This window comes from Schistocerca cancellata, chromosome 4 (genome assembly GCF_023864275.1).
Source record: "Schistocerca cancellata isolate TAMUIC-IGC-003103 chromosome 4, iqSchCanc2.1, whole genome shotgun sequence".
Lineage (NCBI taxonomy): Eukaryota > Metazoa > Arthropoda > Insecta > Orthoptera > Acrididae > Schistocerca > Schistocerca cancellata.
The window spans coordinates 698,737,141-698,762,304 of record NC_064629.1 but is presented as its reverse complement, the minus strand read 5'-3'; the positions used below and the strand labels follow the sequence as shown (position 1 = coordinate 698,762,304).

Below are 25,164 nucleotides of genomic sequence, written 5' to 3'. Positions count from 1 at the left end.
AAAATGCTCTAATTCACGGAATAATGTAGTCAGAGACGTAAAAATTGACATACATGCCTGAAATGATATGGGGTTTTATTCAAACTAAAAACGAGAGCAAAAACTGGCCAATAGATGGCGTCGGAAGCAACACGTAAGTGAGGCCTGATGTGAAACGCGTATAAAATGAGTTGTAATGAGAGAGGGAGTAGGTTCATCCCTATCCTGGCTGATAAACACCTGCTAGAAGGCATTGCTTTTATGCAGGATGGCGCTCCACCCCATACTGCTACACCTATGAAAGACATCTTGTGCACATCATTTGGTGAGGATTGCGTGCTGAGCCAACATGTCCGTCATGCCTGGTTTCCCAGGTCCCCATACTTCAATACATGTGATTAATGGTTGTGGAGTTACCTGAAATTGCAAGTTTACCGCGATCGTCCGATCTCGTTAGGGATACTAAAAGATAACAGCTAACGGCATTTCCTGAGTATACCTGCTGATAGGCTATATAGTGCTGTTCATAATATTGTCCCTCGACTACAGTTACTGTTGATGAATGACGGCCGACATGCCGAGCAGCTGTTATAAAGAGCACTGTCTTTGCTAAAAATCAATTTTTATGCTAATTATTGCTTTTGTATCGTACGAAGTGGCATCTGTTGGCCATTTTGTGAACTTTTTTGGTTTCAATGAAACCTAATGTCTTTTCAAGCATGTGTGTCAATTTTTAACTCTCTATCTACATTATTCGGTGAAGTATAGAATTTTCAAATATTGACGGACTTTTGGGTCATCGGGTGAACAGGCCAGAGCAGTGATCAAGGGAATAGTGTCGCATTTGGGAAGAGTTAAAATTCCAGTATAGGCATTAACGTTTAAGTTTTTCATGGTTTCACATAAATCACAGCGAACTGCAGGATGCTTCCTTTTAGAAGGTCGTAGTCGATTTCATTACTCATCCTTGTCCATTGCAAACTTGTGTTCGCACTCTAAAACCCTTCTCGCCCATGGAGCATTCTACCCTAATGTCCCTCCTTTTGATCTTCTCTCTGAGTACGTGATAGAAAGAGAAAGAAACGGAAGAAAGTACATCTTACTGCTGCCCGGACCCATATTACATACACTATGGTTGCCAGAGGGAACGCCTCAGTAGATCATGGTCGGACTGTAAACACGACGCGTAAGCAACCTGGGGAATATTGTATCCACCTGCGGACAATTCGATCGCTGAGTAGTCGCCCAGTCTAGGCTGCACGTCAGAAACCTGTCCAATTCGTCTTACCTTTTTTGTTACAACCATTTTATGATTTTCGTTACCATGACACAGTACATCAAGGAGTTACTGTCGATAAAAGTGATTGCTACAACATGAGCTGATAAGGTTGGCAGCCATTTTAGACGATATAGCAAAACGAAATGAAGAAATGTTGGAATCGCCATCCAAAATCGTAAGATGAGTGAACGATGAGGCGATCGGCGTGTCCTGCGATCCACAGAACAGGAGAACGATTAGTCTTTGAAGGGTTGGCCGAGCGTGCAGCTCCAAAGCACGTCGGATAACGAGTGCGAGCGAGCAATTTCTGGAGAAGGGAGAGGGGATTTGGGAATGCGGCGTGTGGGAAGCGGCAGAACAGGTTTCTGCCGAGGGAGGGGGAGTGGGAGGGGTCCGTAAGGGTGAGAGGGAGGAGGAGGAGGAGGAGTAGGGAGGTGTGGAGGAGGGGGGGGGGGCAGGGGGAGGCGCAACATTCCGCCGGCCCAAGGCTGCAGTGGTCGCCGACTGCCGAGCTCCCAACATCTGTGCGCCAGTAAACAACCGCGTCGCGCCTTGCTGCGTCCCATGTCTCGTGCTCAACTATGTGTCTGAGTGCCGGCATACACAGGAAGACAGTGCGTCACCCGTGTGCCGCTGTATGTAGGCTCCAGTGACAAGGGACGCCCCGCCGGGGGTACAGTCAGCCGGGACTCATGTACTTGGCTAGGAGAGGAGAACATTATTACGTCAGGTTGGGTCAATCACCCAGGAAGACCAGAAGATTTCCATTTCTGCGAAAAGGGGTAAGCCAACGAAATGTCCCGAGGTGTAAGACAGAGGCTGTTATGGCCTTTGCAACGATGTTTAATGTACTGGCGTAACGACATATGCCACTATAACTATTAACTTCATACTTTCATTTTTTTTAACTTTTACGTAATTACCTCCATTACTGACAGATCCTGCGAGACCAAATTAATCGTTGCATCTTTTGGGTGCCATAAAATGTGTCGCAAGTTTGCCAAAAATTGCGCCCTTTATCTTTTGTGTAGATGGAAAGAACGTATCTCCGTGGTATGGCAATTATCTGGTGTATTTTTGTGTCGGCTATTATCCATATTTTTAATGTCATTAAGGAAGATTTTTGCAGCCAGTTGTTGCGCGTCATTCCAGCAGTCACATGTTTCAGTGATTCATGCCTTACTCCATAACACCACTGTAACAATGATGCATTACCATAGAACATATCATTATGTTAAGTAAACAATAACTTATTAAATACATGGAGTAATAATACTGCCTTAAAGAGACTGAGGAAAGCCACATAAATCCCAAATGCAGATATCATGTGGATATTTAAAACCAAAAGGAGAATTGGTATTTCATTGCCAATTTAACCAAAAACTTGATGTAGAATTTGTCAACATGTACTTGTTTAAGTCATAAACAGAAACATAGTACGTGTAAGTGTACAAAATAATAAAAAAATTACTCGCATTTATGAGAGGAGTATTAAAAAACTCAAAATTTTGTCACTACAGCACTGCACATGCTATACGTACACACAGTTTCATGTTGACAGAAGTCATTGGGAAACTGAGGTTTTGCCCATTTATGTGTGTTCCGTTACTTTGCTTGTCAGAAAACTGATTGCAAAGGCATGCTGATTTAATGATACGTTGATTTCATGAACACAGTGAGAGTTTATTATTGTGCTTCATAAATACCGCACAGACGATTTTTCAGCCAAGTGCATTATGGCCTATTGCTGTTTTGAGAAAGATAAAACTTTATTTTTCTCTCACTTCTTCAGACGCTGTTTTACCATGAATGAGTGGTAATATAAGTTTCTGTAATTTTTACTGAAGTTCGTCTAAATCTGTCAGAACTAAGTTCTTAATTAGTATTTATTATGGGAGGACTTGGATATATAATCGGAGAAAGCATTAACGATGACAGCCACATCACATCGCCTATTCTTCTGTTGAGAGGCGAACTTAAAGCAGTTAATCCTGGCAGAACTAGTAGTTCATGTTGTCTCACGAGTCGTCTATACTGCCATCACCCATCACAGAAATTCATCTGAGTGCGCTCTTCCGTCTGTTTCTTACTTCAAATTAGCTTGCTGTAGTTCTTTTCATGCACCTAATTTGACGACGAATACCTCCTTCCACACCTTGGAAGGCGTTAGCCTATCAAATTCTTCCTGTCCTGAAAACTTATCTATGTCGAAGGAATCATGCTCATCCGTCCATTAAATCATGTGCCACACCTCATCTCCTCCTTTGACTCTGTAATAAAACAGCTACCAATCATTCTTTAAAGCGCAGAGCTTCACTATAATCTTGTTAATGTGTTCAGACGCCTAACACTCGCTACAGAAGCAGAACTCTACAGGACCCGCTAGCTCTGCATGCGTCCTGCTGTTCCTTGGGCATATCTGCCTCACATATGTGTCCATTTTGGATAGCGTAACACTGTCACATACACATTAAGTGTGGTCTATTGTTCAGACCATACTGTCTTCGTGTGGATGATATGAGAAAGCATTGGAGAACTTAAATCAGAATAGCAGGACCAGGTAAAAATCCTCATCACAAAAACTGTCTTTTCTAAACTACATTCTTTTATGATGGCGGGCTGAAATGTTATGCCTCCTAATTTTTTGTGTGAAAACTATCAATGCTTTTTAAGTAAAACAAATATTATTTACATTCTACATCTTCATTCTTCGTATGTACATATTTATTTCTCAACATAGTCACCCTGACGACGATCACATGTCACCCAACGTGAGACCAATTTGTTGACAGCGTCACTGTAGAATGTTTGACGTTGTTGACGGAGCCGTCACCTTACCTCTGCTTCCACCGCTTCATCGCTGTCAAAGTAAAGTCCTTGAAAATGTTCCTTATGTTTTGGAAACAGATGAAAATCGGATGCGACCAAGTCAGGACTATATGGAGGATGACCGATGACAGTGAACGTGAGGCGTCAGATTGGTGCAGATGTTGCAAGACTCGTGTGTGGTCTGGCATTGTAATGCTGAAGGATAGGGTGCACCATATGTCGACGAACTCATCTACACCGAAACTCTGCTATAGCACGCTGTTTTTCACGCACCGACATAGTTATGTTATATACCGCCGTGTTACACGGTACAATTCGGAGCCTTCTAGCGGCAGAGAGTTGCAAATATGTAGATATGAAGAATAAAGGTGTAGAATGTTAATGACGTTCGTTTAATTTTAAAAGCTTTAAAAGTTTACATATAAAAAATTCGGAGGCATTGCTTTTCACAACGCCCTGTTGATAGTTGAAATAATAATAGTCATATTTGAACGTACGTTATGTAGGAGTTTTTTCTTCGCAATGTTTTAAAATGTGGCTTGAAAATATGCGCTATGAGACTGCCAAAAGTTCTTGCGGAAGTGAAATGCAAATGTATGCTACGTACTAACGTATACTTTTCTAACTGACAGACAAAGAAACGTTCCCTATACTTGTATTTACTAAATGGATGCGTCTGTTCCTCTCAAACAAGTATATGTTAACAACAAGGCTCATAAGAGTACTTCGAAGTCATTCTAAAAATTCTTAGCTTATTAAATAGTATCCCTTGTGATGTTAGTAATTAAGCTCACTTAGGAGCAAAATACCACGTTTTTGAGAAGAAACTTTTTGCGCCTCAAATGAATTGTGCCAAAATATTGCCCGCTACGACATCAAGGAACGACAGTGTGTAATGAAAATTAAGTTAGCATATCACAAGTGATGAAGGTGGGATATTTTCTTTCCTCCACGCACAGTGGCCTTTTTCCTTGTGGCGTGTGTGTGTGTGTGATGTATTTTAGAGAAAAGTGAGGGTGAAACTCCTCTCGACTAACATTAAGGGAGAACAGAAATTTGTTTTTTTTTTTTTTTTTTTTGTACTGATCCCTTTTACGTTATAAAACAAGTGTCGACTTGATGAGTGAAATAGTTTTGTTCATCCACATTTTCTTAGGAGCCAGTAAGGAACAGCTGACGCTGTAGATGTGCCAGAAGAAAGAGTACAGTACATTTTATGCGAAGAATGAACAACGATTCAGTTTTCTGACTACTGAGCAAGAGTAGGTGTGAAAATCAAATTTCTCGGCAGTATTTAGATATTTCAAAACGACTCGAACTTGTTATGTGCGCCGATTTGTTTCTGTGATTCAGATATGGGTCCGCCATTTCACATCAGACACAAGACAACAGTCAAAGCTGTAGGTGGATACTGGTGGCCTGGAATCAAAAATGGCGAAGTCGATTTAATCTACAGAAAAAGTCATGGCCAAGTTTCTTGGATATAAAAGGTATCCATCTTGTTGACTACCTCGCAAAGGGTAAACGAATAACTAGCAAATACTAGCCAAATCTTCTGGGGCAAGTGCAGGTAAAAATAAAATACATAATGAAGTATTTGGCTTGTAAAAGAAAAGATTTGTGTGTCTTCGGGAAAATACACTTGCCCGCAAAAGTGGTTTGGCTATTAGAAAACTGTCGAATTTTACATACGAAATGTTATAACTTACACCACCCGACTTCCGTCGATGCCCACGTCTTAAGTAAATTGTGGCTTGACAGTTTTCTTAGCCAGTCGAAAAAGGTATAACAGTCGTTCCTGACGATTTTGCAGATATCCCAGAACTGGATTTCAGAAATGAAAATCAGCCACTGGTTTTAGTATCGTGGCTGGATTCGTACATCGATATCGAGATGAACGTGCCAGCGTTGGGCGTCCAGAGTTGTATGGTTTCACAACAGCACCGTGGGTGGCGGGGACTGGCGTCCGTTGTCAAGAGCTTCTGGCGGTGGAGGCAACGAGGAAAGTGAACGCGCGTTCCTCGGCCAGTTCTGTTGACGTATCCGAAGCTTTCCCGATCGCCGACGTTAATATTGCACACACTTACACCATTTTCTTGGCTTTTCTTGGACATCTCTCTCGGGTTGCCATTCAGGTGGTGTTTGTTACAATGTTCACGATAATTGTCTTCACGTTTGAATTCCTCTCGGTTCGTCCTATAGGACTTGTGTACGGCTAGCCGTCGTCGATTCGGTCTTTTTCGGCGACTTACAGTTTTGCAGACAAATCATCTCGTGGCACTTCCTCAGTGGGTAGTTACACAGTCTTCCGCTACCAAGTCTGGAAAATTTTGTCCTTCCAAGTATTTCATTTACTTCTCAGTTCGTTACTGGAACAGCTAACACTTAGAACTGAATCATCTACAAGCCAGCCGTTGTGGCCGAGCGGTTCTAGGTGCTCCAGTCTGGAACCGCGCGACCGCTACGATTGCAGGTTCGAACCCTGCCTCGGGCATGGATGTCTGTGATGCCCTTAGGTTTGTTAGGTTTAAGTAGTTCTAAGTTCTAGGGGACTGATGACCTCAGAAGTTAAGTCCCATAGTGCCCAGAGCCATTTGAACCATTTGGATCATCTACAAATAAAAAGCTTGCTGATCTGTTTCGCACACTCAGTGTCTCTGACAAGTATCAGGAAATTATCAGGTTCTCTGTTTTTTCTCATTGTTGACAAATTAAACATTTTATTTCCCCTAGCTACTAATGAAACACATTTTGTTGCAACACAACTATAAGCTAGTTATGAACAGCTTGAAGTACATACATATTAAAAAATATAGTAAAGATGATTAGTGTTGGAAGCCATACAACGGTATCAGCGATAAAATAAGGTAACTAATTTGTTATAAGATTTTAATGATATGCTCAAGGAATAGCAGCGGATCGCTTTATGGCAAAAAAATTATCCTTTCCCTCTACTTGCAACTTTGATCTTTTCATAAATACAGACATGATCGCAGAATTATTTGGACATATAAGGATCCTAAAAAAAATGGTCGTAAAATGCGGATCACTCAAAAAACCGCTTTAGTGAATGCGAATACAAAAAGGGGAATAGAGAAATAAACTTTATATCATGTCATAAGAAAATAAAATATACGTTTTTTTTTAGGAAGAGAGAGAAGTGTCCTCAGTTAGTGTCATACTGGTTCTCTGCTGGACTCTTAACTGTTGTGTAGGTGGTCAAGAATAAAATGAGGGCTATATCTGATGATAAAGATTCCATAATTATTTTTGCCATTTGGGTTTTAAACGTTTAAACTACATGCTGTGGCTCCCAGTCCATTTCAGCGTGGGATGGTGCGTACGTGAAATTAAACATCCCTCTTTGCCTACAAAAGTTTCAAAAGTGATGAGCGGTATATTGGTGGCAATTATTTGATACGATTTTTTGTGGTAATCTTTCTATGGCAAAAGTTTTACGTAATGTTTCGCTGGTTGTAGCCACAGTACCGTTTGACTCCATACTGATGACGCTCTAGAACCCTGGCAGATAGATGTAATACGAGCTAGACATTTTTATCTGTGTTATCCTCCAGTGTTTCTTTTATAAAAATGACAAAAGCTCCAGTAATTGTGAGGGTGAAATTACCACGCAATATATGTCCAGATGTGTATTTATGTAAGGACCCCTTGCACGACTTATAAAACTCGCTTTTGTGAGAATAAATCATGTATAGTGTGGTCATTTAAGAACTTTTTGGGACGACATTTTGGATGTAAAACAACGCTTTTTCGCATTGAGTCGGGTTCCGTGGCTTTTTCGATGGCTTGCGCTATTACTGGAGACCTTTATAGATCGTTTCTAGGTCTTTGCCAGCTTATAAATGGACGATGTTCTTACCAAAAGATTTTAATGATATACTCAAGGAATGCAGCATATTGCTTTATCGCAAAAAAATTCGTCCTTTCCCTCTACTTCCAGCTTTGATCTTCTTGTAAATACATACATGATCGCAGAATTATTCGGACATATAAGGATTCGAAGAAAAGTGGTCGTAAAATGAGGATCACTCAAAAAACCGCTTTAGTGAGTACGAATACAAAAAGGAGAATAGAGAAAAAACTTTATATCATGTGACAAAAAAATAAAATTTAGGTTTTTTTTAGCAATAGAGAGAAGTGTCCACAGTTAGTGTCATACTGGTGAGAACGTGTCTGTGAGGCTGTGTTTAGAAATCGGCTTCCAGTATATGTGGCAGATGTAAGCAGTGAGAAAGAATATCCAGCACTACAAGTGCTAAGCTTCTAGTTATAAGATACATATTCGAGGCCTGAAGATTTCTGTTAAAGGCTTCTGCTCTGTTAATTAAGTGAAACTTTATCTCATGTACGTAAAGCGGAACCTTTTTTATCCCGTATACGATTACTAAAGTTTCATCTCAAATTGTTAGTACCTAATATGTGCCTGATTTAATTTCTACATTGGTCTCCCGATGGATTCTTTGCTGCAGCCATTGTTTCAATGGGCTAGAACGGTGCCTTTTCCGTATAGGGATATGTCTGCTGTGATATCCAATCAATTGCCGGGAGTAAATGTTAGCATACATGGAACAGATAGGTGTTTCATCTTGATGCAATGAATACCGAGGTGCATCCCGTAGATCATTTGAAAAGCTGCATCTATGCGTTGAAGGCAATTGGACGGATCAGTGATTTCAGCCACGGTTGAGACGAAACTAATACAGTTTATTTTGCGTAGGAAAATCCGTAGTCTCTTCACGTTTTTTTGACTATATCTTCCAAACGGCATGTCCTTTCAACTAAGGATGTGACATGGATACTCTACATGTCTTGAAAGTATTCACTAAGTTACATTTTAAGCCTGCCTCATGTACTCCAGAGAATGTTCGCACATTATTCCAATGGTCTCTGTGGTTGCACTCGGTATATTTTTAGTTACTTGCTTCAGCAAACTTTAAAAAATGATATATATGTGCTGGCTGTTCTGAAAGGCAATGTCATGTATCTCTGTAGTCCGAAGAGCGTACAAATGGCTAATGCACTGAGAAGCATCATCTAACGGAAGTAACATATGTGAGGTCAACTTCTGGAAACCATCTCTCATCTTTAAATCGCAATATATGCGTAAATAACTGTTATGTTTCATTAAACATAGCGATGACTATATGTGTTTCTCGTTCCTCTGCGGTCACGGAATCGACTAAACCCAGTTCATTCTAGAGGTCATTCCTAACTGAAAACTGCATAGGGCGCGTACTGAAAAATTTAGGGTGGTGGCTGGCCTGAGTTTAACGTAGGTTCCTAATTGAGGTGCACATCTTATGCCAGACGAAAATAATGTAGCAAATTCTTGGCACAATTCTTTCAGGACCATTAGAGGAATAGTAGGTGATATTAGGTTGCCAAGTATTGAATTTTAAAACCATTGTTCGTGAAGGTATCTAGGGCGACAACCTTAGAAACGTTAGACTGTGTAATAGCCAGAAATTTTGTCAAACGTGATGCATTCGCGTATCTAGCGCTAATAAGGACTTTACCTTTGAAAGGTATAGTTTGATTTCTAAAGGAAACAAGAGCACTCGTTGCAGGGGACAGTGGTAAACACCCTATTTGATAATACGAGAACGAAGGCGCGTTAACTACTGTGGCGACTGCTCCAGTATCAACTTGAAACAGGATTATTCGAGTCCTAAAACGGAAGGAAAGTTTACGTGGTGTCTTGCAGCCGAGCTAGTATCGGGTCGCGTATCTTCATCCATTTGAAATTTATATTGAGGCTCGGGCGTTTCTTTTATTTTTCTGTATGTCCACGTGTGTTATAGTAGCCGCAAGTTTCTTGCAAGAACCGACGTGTTGATCGTGCATGAAACACAAAACAATCAGAATATGATGGATAAGCAGAATGGCGGCAGGGCGGCTTTCATTTTGAGTGAAAATGACATTGAGCGGACGAGTTCACGACATGATAAGAACGGCGTTTCATTGTGCGCCGCGAAGCTGTGCAGACCGAGCTGTTTGCAGTATGGTTCTTGTTGCAGCCGCAGCGCTCTGAGAAAAAATAATGACGTGTTTACTCGAAACGAACCGATGAGAAAATGGTTAATGAACTTTGGAAACCTCCTTTTCTTGCTGCAGATGTGTGTCTGTAGATTGTACCACCCAAGAAGTGCGTCGTCCAAAGAGTGGTCTCTCATTTATATCGTCTCGTATTGAACTTCCTTGTCTCGATCATTCCTTAACAGCACTTCGTGGCTTAAGAAATCTGCATACAACTGCTGATATCACTGGAAGGTAAAATCATGCGTACATGTAGGCCCGCTTCCTACGAACGGTAAGACTCATTAATCTGTTTCTAACTCTGGTAAAAATACAACTGTGATGACACAACGACAGTTTACGAAAATGAGCATTCAGTAGATCACATATTTCTACAAAAGATAAGAATACGAGGTCAGCTAGGGTGGCACGTTTATGCGGTAAACGAAAAACATTGGGGTTTGACAAACCAAAAAAGAAAAATAGTTTGATCTATTGATCAGTTACCCAGAAATGATCGACGTGTAGTAAAAGTCATCTAATATATGTTTGCAAGCCGGCCGCGGTGGTCTAGCGGTTCTAGGCGCTCAGTCCGGAACCGCGTGACTGCTACGGTCGCAGGTTCGAATCCTGCCTCGGGCATGGATGTGTGTGATGTCCTTAGGTTAGTTAGGTTTAAGTAGTTCTAAGTTCTAGGGGACTGATGACCACAGATGTTAAGTCCCATAGTGCTCAGAGCCATTTGAACCATTTTTTTATATTTCCAAATGTTTCATATACTCATCGAAACACGCAATTGCTCAACGTAAAACTAAAGATAGGGACTGCGATGACAGTGATCGTTACTGTTCCTGCGGAGTTACTGAGCAGGAGCTTGTGTTGTTCAACACTGCTGCTGTTAACGTGTATTTTGCTGTTCATGGGGCTTATCTCGAAATGCCGCGAACTGCTGTTGAGGCGTCAGTAGCTCCTGCTGTTGCTGTATTATGATTTTTCTCCGCGTTGTAGTACACGTAATGCATCGGCTGAAGGTACTTGTCAGAAGAGGGGTATATGCTATCTTACACTAGTCGTAAAAGAGACATAACTCTATAGAAAGTCTTGAGATAGTGATATGCATATATACAGATGACTGTAGTATAGCGTACACATGGTATAAAAAGGGCAGTGCTCTGATGGAGCTATGGCCGGCCGCTGTGACCGAGCGGTTCTAGGCACTTCAATTCGGAGCCGCGCTGCTGCCACGGTCGCAGGTTCGAATCCTGCCTCAGGCCTGGATGTGTGTGATGTCCTTAGGTTAGTTAGGTTTAAGTAGTTCTAAGTCTAGGGGTTCAAATGGTTCAAATGGCACTGAGCACTATGGGACTTAACAGCTGTGGTCATCAGTCCCCTAGAACTTAGAACTACTTAAACCTAACTAACCTAAGGACATCACACACATCCATGCCCGAGGCAGGATTCGAACCTGCGACCGTAGCAGTCGCGCGGCTCCGGACTGCGCGCCTAGAACCGCGAGACCACGGCGGCCGGCTAAGTCTAGGGGACTGATGACCTCAGATGTTAAGTCCCATAGTGCTTAGAGCCATTTTTGAACTGATGAAGCTATCATTTGCACTCAAGTGATTGACGTGAAAAGGTTTCCGACGTAATGATGATGATGCTTGGTTTGGGGGGCGTTCAACTACGCGGTCATCACTTCCCATACCAATTCCCAATTTTTGCACAGTCCAATTTTTTTCGCAGTCCAATCTAGCCACTATCACGAATGATGATGATGATGAAATGATTAGGACAATACAAACACCCAGTCCCCGGGCAGAGAAAATCACCAACCCGGCCGGGATTCGAATCCGGGACCCCGTGATCCAGAGGCAGCAACGCTAGCTCCTACACCACGAGCTGCGGACGGTTTCCGACGTGACTATGGCCGCACCACGGGAATTAACATACTACGAACTCGGAGTAATAGTTGGAGCTAGACGCACAGGACATTCAATTTCGGAAATCGTTATGGAATTAAACATTTCGAGATCACACAGTGTCAAGAATGTGCCGAGAATTCACAATTTCAGGCATTACCTCTCACCAAAGCCAACTCAGTGACTGACGGCCTTCACTTAATGACCGAGAGCAACGGCGTTTGCGTAAAGTTGTCGGTGCTATCAGAGAAGCAACAATGCGTGAAATAATGGCAGAAATTAGTGTGGGGCGTACGATGAACGTATCCGTCAGGACAGTGCGGCGAAATTTGCCGTTAATGGGCTGTGTCAGTACACAAACGACGGGAGTGCCTTTACGAGGTGCATTCAAGTTCTAAGGCCTCCGATTTTTTTTCTAATTAACTACTCACCCGAAATCGATGAAACTGGCGTTACTTCTCGACGTAATCGCCCTGCAGACGTACACATTTTTCACAACGCTGACGCCATGATTCCATGGCAGCGGCGAAGGCTTCTTTAGGAGTCTGTTTTGACCACTGGAAAATCGCTGAGGCAATAGCAGCACGGCTGGTGAATGTGCGGCCACGGAGAGTGTCTTTCATTGTTGGAAAAAGCCAAAAGTCACTAGGAGCCAGGTCAGGTGAGTAGGGAGCATGAGGAATCACTTCAAGGTTGTTATCACGAAGAAACTGTTGCGTAACGTTAGCTCGATGTGCGGGTGCGTTGTCTTGGTGAAACAGCACACGCGCAGCCCTTCCCGGACGTTTTTGTTGCAGTGCAGGTAGGAATTTGTTCTTCAAAACATTTTCGTAGGATGCTCCTGTTACCGTAGTGCCCTTTGGAACACAATGGGTAAGGATTACGCCCTCGCTGTCCCAGAACATGGACACAATCATTTTTTCAGCACTGGCAGTTACCCGAAATTTTTTTGGTGGTGGTGAATCTGTGTCCTTCCATTGAGCTGACTGGCGCTTTGTTTCTGGCTTGAAAAATGGCATCCACGTCTCATCCATTGTCACAACCGACGAAAAGAAAGTCCCATTCATGCTGTCGTTGCGCGTCAACATTGCTTGGCAACATGCCACACGGGCAGCCATATGCGAGCCCGAGGTTGTTTCGGTTTGTTGTCACACGATGTTCTGCCTTCATTAAACTGTCGCACCCACGAGCGCACTTTCGACACATCCATAACTCCATCACCACATGTCTCCTTCAACTGTCGATGAATTTCAATTGGTTTCACACCACGCAAATTCAGAAAACGAATGATTGCACACTGTTCAAGTAAGGAAAACGTCGCCATTTTAAGTATTTAAAACAGTTCTCATTCTCGCCGCTGGCGGTAAAATTCCATCTGCCGTACGGTGCTGCCATCTATGGGATATATTGACAATGAACGCGGCCTCATTTTAAAACAATGCGCATGTTTCTATCTCTTTCCAGTCCGGAGAAAAAAAATCGGAAGCCCTAGAACTTGAATGCACCTCGTACTAACGGCACGACATCGCCTGCAGCGTCTGTTCTGGGCACGTGACGATATCGGTTGGATCCTAGACGACTCGAAAACCGTGACCTGGTCCGATGAGTAACGATTTCAGTTGGTAAGTGGTGATGGTAGGGTTCGAGTATGGGGCACACCTGGCGAAGCTATGGATCCAAGTTGTTAAGAAGTCATTGTGCAAGCTCGTGGTTTCTCCATAAATGTGTGGCCTGTGTTTACATGGAGTAGATCCAATCAGTGACTGGGAATGGTTATGTTCGGCTATTTGGAGACCATTTGCAGCCATTTATGGACTTCATTTTCCCAAACAACGATGGAATTTTCATGAATGACAGTGCGCCATGTCACCGAGCCACAATTGTTCGCGACCGATTTGAAGAACATTCTGGATAAGTCGTAATTCGAGCGAATGATTTGGCCACCCAGATGGCCAGACATGAATCCCATCGAACATTTATGGGACATAATCAAGAGGCAAGTTTGTGCACAAAGTCCTGCACCGGCAATTATGGACGGCTATGGAGGCAGCATCGCTGAATATTTCTGCATGGGATGTCCAGCAGCTTGTTGAGTTCGTGCCACGTCAAGTTGTTGCATTATGCCGAGCAAAAGGAGGTCCGACACGATGTTAGGAGGTATCCCTTGACTTTTGCCACCCCATTGTATGAACTACATAAAATGATTGTCTTGATAGTATGTGAAGCTTTCTGCAAGGTAGAGAAAAGACCTGTATATATTACTAGCACATTGCTGTTAATACTATGTCAGAGTAAGTGTACAATATAACACCATAAATTTTCAGCAGAATTCTACAGTTAAAGACAAACTGTAGTTTTTTTGTCCTCTCTCTGGCAAACTCCTTCCTCTAGGTACACTCCATTGTGTTATAGTAATTAGTGTTCCCTGAAATTGGCGGTAAACTACGAAAGTTTTGTAAAAGAAAAATAATTCTTATGCTGAATGTGTAGTTATCTACTTTGCTGGCGTTTATCCCGTATCTAGGCGCTACAGTCTGGAACCGCGCGACCGCTACAGTCGCAGGTTCGAATCCTGCCTCGGGCATGGATGTGTGTGGTGTCCTTAGGTTAGTTAGGTTTAAGTAGTTCTAAGTTCTAGGGGACTGATGACCTCAGATGTTAAGTCTCATAGTGCTCAGAGCCATTTGAACCATATCCCGTATCTTCACGGGATCGGCAAATTAATTTTCGGATGCGGCCGACTGCCCTACCTGTCGCCCTTGGGAAGGTATTTGTGTACCACAATTGTCCCATGGAAAATCTGCAAAAGTTTTCAAATGTTAGCACATCGTGTGACTGTGCTGATATGTGGGTACCAACCCGCTATTCACCTAGTCGGACGTGGGAAACCGCCTGAAAACCACGTACAGTCTGTCCGGCACACTGGCCATCGGCGGCAACCCGCAGGGCGAATTCGATCCGGGGCCGGCCCGCCTCCCCGAATCCCGGAACTGGCGCGTTAACACGTGTGGCTATTCGGGCGGGTCTGTAATATTATTGTTATTTTAATTCAAACATTTTGCAGTACAGAGCCTTAAAAGTGCTGATACCCCTTTAAAGCAATGTTTTAAATGTGAAATGATTTGTTCCATGAACTTGTACCACTGACACGAAGGACTGGTGGAACAAAAATAAATAATCTCCAGTTTTGAGCACTCTGTTTTAAATTGTCCCTTGGAATCGTCACATACACTTGAGAATTTGCGTCATCATTATAAATACGAAAATTTCGATGCAACATGCAGGCGAGAAATGCCAAACTACGATGTTTCTACCACCACGTCAATACATCTACATCTACATCTACATGGATACTCTGCAAATCACATTTAAGTTCTTGGCAGAGGGTTCATCGAACCACATTCACAATGCTCTATTATTCCAATCTCGTATAGCGCGCGGAAAGAATGAACACCTATATCTTTCCGTACGTGCTCTGATTTCTCTTATTTTATCGTGGTGATCGTTCCTCCCTATGTAGGTCGGTGCCAACAAAATATTTTCGCATTCGGAAGAGAAAGTTGGTGAATGGAATTTCATGAGAAGATTCCGTCGCAACGAAAAACGCCCTTCTTTTAATGATTTCCAGCCCAAATCTTGTATCATTTCTGTGACACTCTCTCCAATATTTCACGATAATACAAAACGTGCTACCTTTCTTTGAACCTTTTCGATGTACTCCGTCAGTCCTATCTGGTAAGGATCCCACACCGCGCAGCAGTATACTAAAAGAGGACGGACAAGCGTAGTGTAGACAGTCTCCTTAGTAGGTCTGTTACATTCTTTTTAGTGTCCTACCAATAAAACGCAGTCTTTGGTTAGCCTTCCCCACAACATTTTCTATGATTTGCTTCCAATTTAAGTTCTTCGTAATTGTAATACCTTGGTATTTAGTTGAATTTACGGCTTTTGGATTAAACTGATTTATCGTGTAACCGAATTTTAACGAGTCCCTTTTAGCAGTCATGTGGATGAGCTCACACTTTTCGTTATTTAGGGTCAACTGCCACTTTTCGCACCATTCCGATATTTCTTCTAAATCGTTTTGCAGTTTGTTTTGATCTTCTGATGACTTCATTAGTCGATAAACGACAGCGTCATCTGCAAACAACCGAAGACTGCTTCTCAGATTGTCTCCCAAATCGTTTATATAGATAAGGAACAGCAAAGGGACTATAACCCTACCTTGGGGAACACCAGAAATCACTTCTGTTTTACTCGATGACTTTCCGTCAATTACTACGAACTGTGACCTCTCTGACAGGAAGTCACAAATCCAGTCACATAACTGAGATGATATTCCGTAAGCACGCAATTTTACAACGAACTGCTTGTGTGGTGCAGTGTCAAAAGCCTTCGGGAAATCCAGAACTACGGAATCGATCTGAAATCCCTTGTCAATAGCACTCAGCACTTCATGTGAATAAAGAGCTAGTTGTGTTTCACAGGAACTATGTTTTCTAAACCCATGTTGACGGTGTGTTAATAGATGGTTTTCTTCGAGGTAATTCATAATGGTTCAAATGGTTCAAATGGCTCTGAGCACTATGGGACTCAACATCTTAGGTCATAAGTCCCCTAGAACTTAGAACTACTTAAACCTAACTAACCTAAGGACACCACACACACCCATGCCCGAGGCAGGATTCGAACCTGCGACCGTAGCAGTCCCGCAGTTCCGGACTGCAGCGCCAGAACCGCTAGACCAATTCATAATGTTCGAACACAATATATGTTCTAAAATCCTGCTGCATATCGACGTTAACAATATGGGCCTGTAATTTAGTGGATTACTCCTACCACGTTTCTTGAATATGGTTGTGACCTGTGCAGCTTTCCAGTCTTTGGGTACGGATCTTTCGTAGAGCGAACGGCTGTATATGATTGTTAAGTATGGAGCTAATGCATCAGCATACTCCGAAAGAAACCTAATTGGTATACAGTCTGGACCAGAAGACTTGCTTTTATTAAGTGATTTAAGTTGCTTCACTACTTCGAGAATATTTACTTCTACGTTACCCATATTGGAAGCTGTTCTCGACCCGAATTCTGGAATATTTACTTCGTCTTCTTTTGTGAAGGCATTTCGGAAGGCATTCTTATGCGAGTTTCAAGATTTAAGTGAGTTTGAACGTGGTATTATAGTCATCGCACGAGCGATGGGACACAGCATCACCGACTTAGCGATGAAGTGGGGATTTTCCCGTACGTGCTTTGGCAACACTGTTTTCGGTAGTATTTCCATTGCTACCGGGCAGAAAAGGCATTGATTGTTTCTTGCCGCTAACATACTTCACATACGACCAGGATCTCTTTGGATTTTCTGCCAGGTTTCGAGACAAAGTTTCGTTGCGGAAACTGTTATAGGCATCTCGCATTGAACTCCGCGCTAAATTTCGAGCTTATGTAAAAGACCGCCAATCTTGGGGATTTTGCGTCTGTTTAAATTTGGAATATTTGTTTCGTTGTTTCTGAAACAGTGTTCTAACCCGTTTTGTGTACCAAGGAGGATCAGCTCCGTCGTTTGTTAATTTATTTGGTATAAATCTCTCAATTGCTGCCGATACTATTTCTTTGACTTTAAGCCACATCTGGTCTACACTTATATTATTAATTTGGAATGAGTGGACATCGTCTCTCAGGTAGGTGTCAAGTGAATTTTTATCTGCTTTTTTGAATTGGTATATTTTTCACTTATTTTTCGAGGCTTTGGTGATTACAGTACTGAATCTCGCTACGACTATCCTGTGTTCACTAATCCCTATATCGGTTTTGATGCTCGTTATTAACTCAGGATTATTTGTTGCTAAGAGGTCGAGTGTGTTTTCACAACCGTTTACTTTTCGCGTGGGCTCATGAACTAACTGCTCGAAATAATTTTCACAGCCTTAAATTTCTTGGAATACAGTTTTCCACACGTACGATCACCCTCGGGATCTTCACATGGTGATCATTTCCTCTTCTGCGTCAGGACTGGTGGTCCAGTGGTAAAGCGCACAGTTTTAAAAGCGAAAGGTCGTGGCATGGAAACCTGCTCAGACCTTGAAATTTTGCATTCTGTCTTTACTCGAGCCTTCACCTCTCAATTATGTAGCCCGGATACTAAGTAAAAATTTAGGCTACCTACAGCCAAGCATGAACGCGGTTGTTACTATTTCTACTATTATTATTGCTATTATTATCACTAGGTTTTCACCCACAGCCTCACACACGGACGCGTATATCACATATTGCTCACATATACACTAAAGCGCTGAAGAAACTGGTATAGGTATGATTGTTCAAATACAGAAACATGTAAACAGGCAGAATACGGCGCTGCGGTTGGCAACGCCTATGTAGGACAAGTGTCTGGAGTAGTTGTTAGATCCGTTACTGCTACTACAATGGCGAGTTATCAAGATTTAAGTGAGTTTGAACGTGGTATTATAGTCATCGCACGAGCGATGGGACACAGCATCACCGACTTAGCGATGAAGTGGGGATTTTCCCGTACGACCATTTCACGAGTGTACCGTGAATACCAGGAATCCGGTAAAACATCTAATCTCCGACATCGTTGCGGCCAGAAAAATATCCTGCAAGATTTACACCGACCACAACTGAAGAGAATCGTTCAACGTGACAGAAAAGCAGCCCTTCCGCAAATTTCTGCAGATTTCAGTTCTGGGGCGTCAACGAGTGTCAGTGTACGAACCATTAACGAAACATCATCAATATGGGTTTTCGGAGCCGAAGGCGCACTCGTGTTCCTTTGACGAGTGCACGGCACACAGCTTTATTCCTCGCCTGGGCCCGTCAACACCGACATTGGACTGTTGAAGACTGGAAATATGTTGCCTGGTCTGACGAGTCTCATTTCAAATTGTATCGTGTACAGGTATGGAGACAACCTCATGAATCCATAGACCCTGCATGTCAGCATGGGACTGTTCAACCTGGTGGAGGCTCTGTAATGGTGTGGGGCGTGTGCAGTTGGAGTGATATTGGACCCCTGATATGTCCAGATGCGACTCTGAGAGGGGACACTTAGGTAAGCATCCTGTCTGATCAGCTGCATCAATTCATGTCCATTGTACAGTCAGACGGACTTGGGCAATTTCAGCAGGACAATGCTACACGCCACACGTCCAGAACTGCTACAGGGTGGCTCCAGGAACATTCTTCTGAGACTCCATGGGCATCAGTGAGCTTAGTTGGCACCAGGAGTCGCTATTCGTAATCATCATTTACGAGCATTTTACGAAAACGATTCTGTGAGTAGATTTTTTGTAGAATTTTAACGTAGTCCGTAACCTTGGGTTTTGCCTTTATGTGGGAAACTTAATAATAAATTGTAAACTGTCAGTGAGGCTGTATATTACACTGAAGAGCCAAAGAAACTGGTGTAGACATAACCTAATCAAATACAGAGATATGCAAACAGGCAGAATACGGCGCTGAGGTCTGCAACGCCTTTCTAAGACAATAACTGTCTGGTGCAGTGTTTGATCGGTTACTGTTGCTGCAATGGCAGGTTATCAAGATTTAAGCGACTTTCAACGTGGTGATATAGTCGGCGCACGTAAAGCATCTCCGAGGTAGCGATGGAGTGGGGATTTTCCCGTACGACCATTTCACGAGTGTACCGTGAATATCAGGAATCCGGTAAAACATCAAATCTCCGACATCGCTGCGGCCGGAAAAAGATCGGGCAAGAACGGGACCAACGACGACTGAAGAGAATCCTCCAACGTGACAGAAATGCAACCCTTCTGCAAATTGCTGCAGATTTCAGTGCTGGGCCATCAACAAGTATCATCGAACCATTCAACGAAGCATCATCGATATGGGCTTTCGGAGCCGAATGCCCAAGGCCCACTCGTATACACTTGACGACTGCACGACACAAAGCATTACGCCTCGTCTGGGCCCGTCAGTACCGGCTCCAGGAACACTTTTCTGAGTTTAAACATTTCCGCTGGCCCCCAAAATCCCCAGAGGTGAACATTACTGAGCATATCTGGGATGCCTTGCAACGTGCTGTTCAGAAGAAATCTCCACCCCCTCGTACTCTTATGGATTTATGGACAGCCCTGCAAGATTTACGTTGTCAATTCCATCCAGCACTACTTGAGACATTAGTCGAGTCCATGCCATGTCGTGTTGCGGCACTCCTGTGTGCTCGCGGGGGCCCTACACGATATTAGGCAGTTGTACCAGTTTTTTTAGCTCTTTAGTGTATGTCTGATCTCTCTCTAATCTACTTTCCCCTTCTATTACTCTCTCCACTCTTCCAGCTGTTTCATAGCGCTCTGTCCCTCTTCTACCTCACACCCCCTCACTTTTCCACCAGCTTCCTCACCCCATCTTTTTGCACCTGTCTAGTACACTTCTCCATCTTTCTACACCTCCCTCCTACACTCCTCCTCCTTCCTCTTCTCTTTGTCTATCTCCTCCTCTCCCCTCATTTTACCCATCTCCTCCTCCACTCTTTCTTTCCATCTCCTCCAGTTCCCTCTCTCTGTCCATCTACAACCCCCGCTCTCTGTCTGTCTCCTCCTCCTCTGTCTCTCTCAGTCCATCGCCTTCTTCTCCATCTATCTGCCCATTTCCTCCTCCTCCATCACTTTGTCCATCTCATCCTCCCCCTCTATCCGTCCTTCTCCTGCCCCCCTCCTCATCCCCTCTCTATATGTCATCTCCCCTTCCCCTCTCTCTATCCGTCTGCTACTTCTCCTCTCTCTATGTCCATCTCCACCCCTCTCCCTTATCTGTGTCCACCTTCTCGTCTTCTTTCTCTCTGTCCATCTCCTCCTCTCCTTTCCCTCTGTCTATCCCCTCCTCCATCCTCTCTCTGTACACTTCATCTTCCCCAGTCTCTCTGTCCATCTCCTCCTCCTCTCTTTGTTGGCATATCTCCTCCTTCTTCGATTGGTCCATCTCTTCCTACCCCCTCTTTCTGTCCATCTCCTCCATCTGTCTCAATCCATATCCTCCTCACCCTCTGCCTATCCACCTCTTCCTCCCTGCTCTCTCTATCCATCTCCACTGCTCTGTCCATTTCCTCCTTCCTTCCCTCTCCTACTCCTACTTTCCTCCCATCTTCTCCTCCCCCAGTCTCTACCCACTTCTTCCGCCAACCTCTTTCTATCTGTCCTCCCCTGCCACCGTCTATCTCTTCCTCCCCTCCCTCTCGCTTTCCATCTCCTTCACCTTCTCTGTCTGTCCATCTCCTCAACGTCCCTCTATCTCCTCCTTCTCCTCCTACCCTTCTCTGACCCTCAACCTGTTGTCATCCTCACCCCCATCCCAATGGTAAGTTCGTAGTTGTTATGGCCACAGTTTTTCTTTCCAGGTAGTAAGTAATATGCGTACCAATTAGGAGGAGAAGTTGAACACATGTGTATGTGACACACACACACACACACACACACACACACACACACACACACATATATATATATATATATATATATATATATATATATATATATATATATAAAAAAGACGTACATAAGGTCTGGGAACACTTTCAATTATTTATAGCACAAGAACTAAAGATTGTACAGATGCCATACATATTGCATTTGGAAGAGAAATTCAGAAAGTTTTTTAACGAACATTTGATATGTGAACCATGAGTGACCCGGCAGACGTCAATACGGTAATCGAATTCTTTCCATACCCGTCCCAGCATGGCATCGTCGACTGTGGCAGTCGCTTCCCGTATTCTCTCCCGGAGCTCTGCTACATCACGTGGTAGAGGCGGTACATACACCAGATCGTTAACATGTCTCCACAGAAAAAAAGTCACACGGAGTGAGATTTGGTGATCTGGGAGGCCATTTCAGGAAACAGCTGTCCCCTTCTGTAGCACTGTCGATCCATCGATGCGGTAGCTCCGTGTTCAGGTACCCACGAACTTCACGATGAAAATAAGGTGGAGCTCCTTCCTGCTGAAAGATGAACGGAGAGTCCGATTGCATTTGAGGCATCAGCCATTGCTGCAACATGTCCAAGTAGGAATATCTGCACTAGCTCCAATTCTAATGGTTTCATAGACAACTTCTGTCGCAGGACTTCCCACACTGTCATTGGAGCCACTGCGAGTTCACGGGATGCACGACGCACCGATTTCTTTGGACTCCTTATGAATGTCTCTCGTACGCGGTCTATCGGGTGATCAAAAAGTCAGTATCAAAAAGTCAGAATAAATCACGGAATAATGTAGTTAGAGAGGTACAAATTGACACACATGCTTGGAATGACATGGGGTCTTATTAGACGCAAAAAAATACAAACGTTCAAAAAATGTCCGACAGATGGCGCTTCATCTGATCAGAATAGCAATAATTAGCATAACAAAGTAAGACATAGCAAAGATGATGTTCTTTACAGGAAATGCTCAATATGTCCACCATCATTCCTCAACAATAGCTGTAGTCGAGGAATAATGTTGTGAACCGCACTGTAAAGCATGTCCGGAGTTACGGTGAGCATTGGCGTCGGATGTTGTCATTCAGCATCCCTAGAGATGTCGGTCGATCACGATACACTTGCGACTTCAGGTAACCCCAAAGCCAATAATCGCACGGACTGAGGTCTGGGGACCTGGGAGGCCAAGCATGACGAAAGTGGCGGCGGAGCACACGATCATCACCAAACGACGCGCGCAAGAGATCTTTCACGCGTCTAGCAATATGAGGTGTTTTTTTTTGTTCTAATAAAACCCCATGTCATTTCAAGTATGCGTGTCAATTTTTACCCCTCTATCTACATTATTCCGTGGTTTATTAAGTTTTCAAATTTATACTGACTTTTTGATCACCCGGTACATTCACTTCACTCACACTGGGACGTCCGCTTCTCTTTGCCGGACACAAGCAAACCGTCGTAACGAATTTGTTGTGCCGGTGCTCGTAACTTTTAAGGTATGCGTTTTAGAGCACATGTTGCAGGACATTTTTGCTTATTTTGGTCCACACTACCATTTCGCAAAATATGGAAAGCAAAGATCTTGCAGTAGAAGAGATTTGTTTCGTAGTATCGAAGATGAAAAATTGCTCGTAGCTCTTAAGGTATACATGTTCGACCTTACGTTTACTGAGACATTTTTGCTTCTGGTATCGTGCACTTTCAACTGTATGCTTTTACCCCATTAATTATGATACGACCTGTATATATATGATTCGAGAGAGGATGTTAAATTTCTGTATGGTATTCGGCAGTGTGGCTTGGTTTTAGGTCCCGAAACACGTTGATAAAATTGTTGGCTCACTGCATGCACATTCTAGTGACGTGGTTGACACGCTGAACAAGTCCGCAGCTCGTGGTCGTGCGGTAGCGTTCTCGCTTCCCACGCCCGGGTTCCCGGGTTCGATTCCCGGCGGTGTCAGGGATATTCTCTGCCTGTGATGACTGGGTGTTGTGTGCTGTACTTAGGTTAGTTAGGTTTAAGTAGTTCTAAGTTCTAGGGGACTGATGACCATAGATTTTAAGCCCCATAGTACTCAGAGCCATTTGAACAATGAACAACATAAATAAGAGACAAATTGCACTTCATACTTTTGGTAGTATTACAAGTCAACTAAATATAGGAATAAATACCAGCTAGTACGTATTTGAGTGGTGTCTGTTCTGTTGGACATGTGCGACGAACAGGCACCACTCAGATTCATACATTTCCGAAAAAGAGGGTACGTCTCTCCGGCGTTTGTTTCAGTTCGGATGCACAAATATCGTCCGAACTCCTACAGGAATCAGAATTTGCAAGCAGAGAGTTTCATGGACGAAAGACGCTGCATTGAATCGTGGGATAAGTTGGAAATTTGAGTCGTCCAGAGACCGTGTCCGGATGGCCGAAGCTGTTAAGAATACCGCTCACGAGAAGCGGTAAATCCTAGTTCGAGTCCCGTTCCAGCAGAGATTTTCAAATTTCGCCACTGCCTTACCCTGTGCGGCTAGCCGCCACGATTTCCCACCCATCATCTTCATTTCCTTCCCCATCATATAGTTCATGTTTACATAAATACCAACGTGTTGTTTTCGAACATTTTTAAGTGACCGCTTTTCATTCACTCGCCTGCCCATAGAAGCAGCGGTGAATCTTACTCCCACAGCATTTTTATACAAATAATAAGTAATGTAACTAACAAATTTGCTTGAAATTGCTCAGTTGTTCCTGAGCTATGCTTCAATATCACCCCCTTTCCGTTTCCACTCCTATGGGATGTATGTGGTTCTTAACCCCACACTACGTCTTTCCAGATACTGAGTACTCAGTAGACACACGATTCTATATGGAATTGAACTCTCATGTATAAAACAGTTTCAAACTTCTGATTACATTAAAAATGAACGAATGTAGTGAGTATTTGATGTCAAGCGCGTAAGCGAGAAAAAGTTTGAAGCTATGTTTAAAGTTTGTTGGAAGTCGTTAAGTGCTCCCATTATCAAACACTGGGTGAGAGTAATTTGCGCTTCGTTTTAAGAAAATATATTTTTTCACGAATCTCGGTGTTTATGGCGTCATATCTGCTTAACTACGCATCGTAAAATGGCTCTGAGCACTATGGGACTTAACATCTGAGGTCATCAGTCCCCTAGAACTTAGAACTACTTAAACCTAACTAACCTAAGGACATCACACACATCCATGCCCGAGGCAGGACTCGAACCTGCGACAGTAGCGGTCGCGCGGTTCCAGACTGAAGCGCCAAGAACCGCCCGGCCACACCGGCCGGCAACTACGCATCGTACAATGATATAATTTTGCAGGTACATGCAGCAGTATATATGGATACGGTATGCAACATCTGTTGCGAACAGAGCTAGTAATAAAAAAGTAATAAATTAAAATGTCATGCATGATGCTCCAGTTTTACTGCATGAACAGCGAAAATGTATCAAGCGATAAACTTTTTTCCTTTCATCATTTGGCGTGCCTGCCAGAGAGAAGCAGTTTCGTAAAGGTTTAAAATTATGTGTTAAGTTCGTTGCAAGTCACTAAATGCTCTCATTCTCATATACTGGATGACTACATGATGGGTAATCGCGCGTCGGAGCTACACTGCTTTTTCAACCCCACTCCTTTAATAGACA

At 43.2% G+C, this 25,164-nt stretch overlaps 1 protein-coding gene across 2 annotated transcripts in view; it reads left to right on the top strand.

Moving 5' to 3' along the window:
• Positions 1 to 1,764: 1,764 nt before the first annotated feature.
• The window catches only part of LOC126184777 (uncharacterized), a 397,357-nt gene continuing 373,957 nt past the window's right edge, over positions 1,765 to 25,164 (top strand). For both annotated transcript variants that reach the window (XM_049927332.1, XM_049927331.1), the window contains exon 1: positions 1,765 to 2,040. In XM_049927332.1, the coding sequence (XP_049783289.1) occupies positions 1,951 to 2,040 (90 nt within the window). In that variant the 5' untranslated portion in view covers positions 1,765 to 1,950. The remainder of the gene's footprint in view (positions 2,041 to 25,164) is intronic.